Source organism: Coptis chinensis, chromosome 1 (genome assembly GCF_015680905.1).
Source record: "Coptis chinensis isolate HL-2020 chromosome 1, ASM1568090v1, whole genome shotgun sequence".
NCBI lineage: Eukaryota > Viridiplantae > Streptophyta > Magnoliopsida > Ranunculales > Ranunculaceae > Coptis > Coptis chinensis.
Window position 1 is genome coordinate 13,118,922 of NC_141456.1, and position 5,612 is coordinate 13,124,533.

Genomic DNA, 5,612 nt, shown 5'->3' on the forward strand with positions numbered 1-5,612 from the left:
CCATTAAGACTGGGAACAAAGTAGAAATATCTTGGTCACTTAATCAGAGCAATTTGTAAAAAGCAATTCTTACATCACTCACCAAGGATAGTAACTTCAATGCAATAGAGATTGGTTAAAATCTAAAAGCATTATAGGTTCATATCGGTTACCGCGGTGATAACTTTCTAAGTGAAGAAAATTACGTCTAAAGGCATAGACATTATCATATCCAATTAGCTAGAAAAACAATATAAGCACAATAGATAGATAGTACATATATACATTTACCATAATCAATAGTAAGCGAAATGTCAATATATTTAAGTATAGCAATGGATACTAACCTTTGGTTCAATTTCTAGAGCTGCTAAAAAAACTCAAAACAGAGAAGTCCGATCGAATTGTTCTTACTTTCAGTCCCATATTATTCAAACATCTAAGAACTCCCGTGATTGAATCAATACCGGAAGATGAAATTTGCCTTTTTAATCTAATTACAGCCGTCTCTGCTCTCGCCCTTCATTCGCCAACAATTTCTTCTCAAGTTCAAGCGGTTTAGGTTAGCTTGCAACTCTTCCTTTAAGCCCTTCAATCTTGCAAGATTGTTCTTTTGACTCCCATAACTCGGCCGCACAAATGAAACATTTATAAGCTATGCCTTTGTTAAATTAGATTGCAAACTAACTAAAATCATTAGAAATCAATTGGGAGTTTACCTTCGCAAAGAGAAAATATTGTGCGGATCCTCTCGCCTTCGAGCAATTGGTTGATGATGGACGTGATTTTTCCGAACTAACTGTGAATTTCTCGGGCTGTAGTTCTTTCTTTGCTAAATACCGACGCCTTGAGGAGGCAAACCATCGAGTAAATGCTTGACTACCTGCACTACTGAAAATGCAAATTTGAAGTTAGATCAAGACTGTGTTAAGAATAGATATGACAAACTAAAGACAGAGGGCTTAGCTCCTTCAAGGCGTCAACCTTATATTGATCCACATCTAATTCTCCAGGCTTACCAACATCTTTAACTCCAGAAGAGGCTATCACCCTAGAAGACTCACACTTTGAGACTTGTCCATACTTTTTGGAAATTTCATCTCTGAAGAATTGTGTTTGCACCTCACTATCATTGATTCCATTTCTGGAGTTATTGGGTCTTGTCGACCGACGTTCAGAACCTTCAGAAACCTCAATGTCATCTAAAGAAACTGGCTTAGGAGCAAAAGTAACAGAGTAGTATTCTTTCTCATCATTGCACTGGAAGAAGAAACAATTTATTTAACTCTATTTGTCCGATTAAATTGCAATATAAAATAATTTATGATGCACAGAGAAATTCAGAGTAATATTACCAATATGTTATCATTCCCTTTGGCATGACTTTGAAGACCCTTCAACATGCGAACTCTATGCTTATCATTCACAACACCATCATAGCCTCTGGTATAAACATTTTTTGGATATGATGGGCAAATACGCTTACGTGTGCGATCAACAAACTTCAAAAGAAGATCCCATAGCCTACAGAAAAAAAAAAAAAAAAAAAAGTAGGATCAGTACCATGAGACACAAATAAATATAGAACAATCAGTTGGTTTGTTATGCTGACTTAAAGAAATGATCCAGAGAGAGAGAGATACGTTAAGACTATTAGTAAAAATTGGTCAGACTTCGTCTAGGCACTTGGCTCGAAACACTTCCACGACCCCCTGTCCTTGGCCTTTGCTTTTCGGTTGAATCATTTTAGGGATAGCTAAGTGCCCCTGTTTAGTAAGGCGCGCTTTGTCAAATCTATCGAAGGGAGAAAAGCCTCATCTTCATACTTGGCTTCAAGTCCCATAAGAGAAGGAAGAGCTTAAAAGAGAAAGAAATAGAGTTCAGAAGCTCAGCCGAAGTAGAGTTGTGGCGACGGTCGAGCGCTCTCTCCAACACGAACAACTGGCCTCCTTGAAGGACTTAAGGACAAATGCCTAGCGAGCCAAACCTTTCATAGTGGAAGAAGAAATAGGATGTATAATAATGATTATACACCTGGCTTGAAGTTACGCACTTTTGTCAGTGGTTCGGAGAAGCGAGGGTGGGCGGAACGATCAGCTGTCGTGCTCAGTCTTTTTCTAAGCTTTTTCGTCACTGCAAAAGCCTGCCTAGCAATTTAATATAAGAAAACTGTTACTATGTCAAAAAGAAACAGATGCACATCTGAAATGTAACCAACAATTTCAAAGAATCCAACCACACAAAAATTGCTTTAGGTTGCACAACTTGTGGTGCAATCTACATGCTTAACTATACATCACAAATGCACATCTGAAATGTAACCAACAATTTCAAAGAATCCAACCACACAAAAATTGCTTTAGGTTGCACAACTTGTGGTGCAATCTACATGCTTAACTATACATCATAATACAGAGCATACATGAAACAGTTGAGATGAGATTCAAGTAAAACACCTTAAAAACAACAGGTTTAACATCCTCCACTATTACTTTATCAATGTTTGTATTTCTAATCACTCCATAAAACTGGTCCCTAAACACGGAGAGAGCCAGACAAGTATCAATTTGTGGTTTCCTCGCCAACCTCGAATGTGATATCAGACACAATCATCCTTCACAAAATCTGAGGCTTCTAAAGTTGTTTTTTAAAGAAATGCTTATATCCCCTGTATAGAGATGCAAGTCATCAGAAAAACTTTGTAATTATCAAAATCAAAAATCTAGTATTCACGCCTTTGCTCAAATTAGCAACCAAAAAACTATTCTTGTTAGCATATTCCACATACTCTAGATTCTTATTTCGTTTATCATCTAAAATCCGTTCCTCGTTTCGAAGCCAATGCAATTTTTAGCATTTTAGTCAAATTGCGAAGCCAATGCAATTGCCTTTATGCAAACCTTTTTTGTTTTCAACTGTTTCATATACTCGTACTCATTCTCTAACGGTGACTTCTCACAATGGGCATATGTTGGCATGCTTTCTGCAAAGTAATATCTCCCAAATGGTTTTGATCGCTCGAGAAAATGGGTTTTCACCCAGGAATCTAGAGTTGATTAAATGGACCCTGTAGTTGCAATTAGACAAAAAGAAAATGGAAAATCAAGCAGTAAAAAAATAAACCGAAACAATTAAATAAGCATGATCGAAAAAAAAAAGCTGCTGATGTTGGTTCGAAAGTGTTTGTTGATGAATGAAAGTGGGGAGAGAGGGAAAGGTTTTTACTGCTCTGTATTTCCACTGCATTCCAACAACATAAAAGTATCAGTTAAACCTCAGATTCAGATCATCTCATCAAAACACAAAGCTAATCTTAGAGATATTACCTATAGCTCGGAAGTGACATTTTGACAACAGGTCCCATCCAATTGCTAGCGGAGGATTCTTGTTGCTCTGCAATCATGAAGGTCAAACCCATAAAATGAAAAGGAGAAATAATAAGGTGTGTGTTGTAGATACTTGCATTTGTCTTATAATTTATTTTGGAGAAACATGGATGTTACGGACGATCCACAAAAACAAAGCACAAAACATATTGCTTTCGGTTTTAGAGCGGTAAATCATTCAAAACTTTTTTTGTCTATCGTAATCTGAATTTTTCAAGCATTGTTGTCACAGAGAATTAAACTAACTGAAAATACATGGAACCAATTGATTGATGAAGCGGATCCTTTCAAAGACACTCACCGGAAACTGGAAGCTTGATACTACAAAATTCGACCTCTGCCGAGCCATTAATATCAGTGACTTGAATATCGGTGTGGTGTTTTGTATTAGAAAAAGCAGAACCCACGCCAGCAGAAGCCAAAACTCTTGAAGTAGAGTGATGTTCCATTCTACTCTCTGAGAAGAACTAAAATGGATTGTCAAAGAAAATTATCCAATTTCTTTTTCTTCGAAAGGCGGCCATTTTGACTTCTTTGCGATCAAACCAGCGAGGATTGAAATTATCAGTGTCATTCATTGACTCAAAATTTCTGATTATTTCCCAACACTTCGTAGTTTAATTTTGACATCACTCTATTATTCTTAGTTTAATTTTCGATGAAGAGAAGAATAAGAGAGAGGGTTTGAAGAGATTTTTTTTTTTTTTTGCAGAGTTGGGAATGTTTTGTAGAATTGAAAAAAAAATATGGAAAGAGAGGTTTTTATCTATTTTGGGTTACGAACAATTGAAATCCGTAAAAAAGGGTGTAGAATTCCTTTTTTTATGCCGAATTATTGTAAAATCTGATGTGTCCGTCTCAGAGAAAAAAGGGGGACTGACGTGGGTCACTGGGAGCATTTTCCACTACTCAGTATTAATGGTCTTTGATTATTAGATTTAAACAGTTATTGGGGTATGACAAAAACTTATGTTAGTTATGGGGTAAGGGAGTGTTTTTACGGGTATGTCCAAGATCACCCAATATTTATTGAGCCCGGCTATCCCAGGGATATCCTCATTAGGGCCAGGGCCGCACTGAGTTTTCAATAGCCCTGTGCAAACAGCGAAATGTGGCCCGCTTCCAGTACTCTTCCATCAACACAAAATAGATCATCGAAATATTTCTCTTCTCGCATTTTTGGCTGCAAAAACATCAATGAAGCTTTCAAAGTTAATTTTCTTTAAAAATTCATTTTCAATAGATATTAACGCTAGCCCATTTAGTCTTTCTTGTGATATAGACGATCTAAGATATGATTTCAATAATTTTAATTTTGAAAAACTTCTTTCTGCAGACGCGACAGTAACAGGAACAGTCAACAAAAATTATATAAGCTATGCATGCATTAGGAAAATAATCATGTCGTTTCAAGAAATCAAGTATATTAATGGCTTTATTTTTATCTTTTGGTAAGAAAGGGAAAATTGATTTTAATCTCTAACTTATTTGAAGAAGAATAAAAAATTAGGTGAATAATCAAAGTGAAAACTAATACAAATCCACAATTGTAAAAAGAAATTTTGAGAATGAGAGGATTAGAGGATACTAGATGATCAGAAGGTGAAATGGTGAATGCGTTTTTTTTTTTTTTTTTTTTTTTTTTTGTACTCTTTCTTTTGTATTTGAGTAATTGAGGCAAATAATTAATGAGGTATCTAGTCATTGAGAGAGATATCTAGTCGTTGAGAAGATCTCGATTTTTCTTTTCGTTGAGAAGATCTCTTATTATATATCTTATTTCCTATTTTTATGAAAATAATTAATGAGGAAAGAGTCAAAGAGAATATGAGGGGATATTTCCGTTGCTTATTATGATTTGTTAAATTTCCGATTTTTTGGGCTTTTGGTTGGTTTGGGCTTGTGATTTGCCAAATAGGCCTTTTCTACTAATACTATTTTTTTAGGCCTTGTATATTGGGGGCCCTGTGCGGTCGCCCACATTGCACCTGCTCAGGGCCGGGCCTGATTAGGACATCTCTAATGGAGGGTGTAAATCGTATAGAGTGTAAAGTTTACACTCTAAATATCAAAAAACTCTTTCCAATGAGGGTGGTATACCGTAGATAATAGAGTATTAGTTGATAGAGGAGGTGGGGAATTCCCCATCTCGCTATCAGTTGATAAATAGCTCGGGCGACACTTTAACCAATGTCCGAACAAAAAAAAATTCGGATGTCGCTTTAAGTAACGTCCATTTCTAATTCT

The 5,612-nt window shown here is 36.1% G+C and overlaps 1 protein-coding gene across 5 annotated transcripts; it reads right to left on the minus strand.

The window, feature by feature from the left end:
• Positions 1-885: 885 nt before the first annotated feature.
• LOC147522255 (protein NEOXANTHIN-DEFICIENT 1-like) lies at positions 886-4,544 on the minus strand. 5 transcript variants are annotated; one of them, XR_015212786.1, is made up of 5 exons: positions 3,667-4,544; positions 3,306-3,372; positions 2,033-2,122; positions 1,335-1,503; positions 886-1,239 (listed from the first exon to the last, which is right to left on the minus strand). XR_015212786.1 is itself a non-coding variant. In XM_086592191.1 (5 exons), exons 1-4 carry the CDS (start codon positions 3,812-3,814, stop codon positions 1,474-1,476), a joined length of 339 nt encoding a protein of 112 aa, XP_086448317.1. In that variant the 5' UTR covers positions 3,815-4,544; the 3' UTR covers positions 886-1,239; positions 1,335-1,473. The 5 variants fall into 5 exon arrangements, 3 of the variants coding, with proteins under 3 accessions (XP_086448317.1, XP_086448321.1, XP_086448329.1); XR_015212785.1 differs by having other exon boundaries at positions 1,623-2,122; XM_086592191.1 differs by having other exon boundaries at positions 2,033-2,126.
• Between the last annotated feature and the right edge of the window lie 1,068 nt (positions 4,545-5,612).

Coding starts and splice junctions, on each gene's coding strand:
- LOC147522255 (XM_086592191.1), bottom strand. CDS start 3,814: ATGGAACATCACTCTACTTCAAGAGTTTTGGCTTCTGCTGGCGTGGGT. Junction 3,373..3,666: donor TATCAAGCTTCCAGTTTCCG/GTGAGTGTCTTT, acceptor TCATGATTGCAG/AGCAACAAGAATCCTCCGCT. Junction 2,127..3,305: donor ATGTCACTTCCGAGCTATAG/GTAATATCTCTA, acceptor TTAAATTGCTAG/GCAGGCTTTTGCAGTGACGA.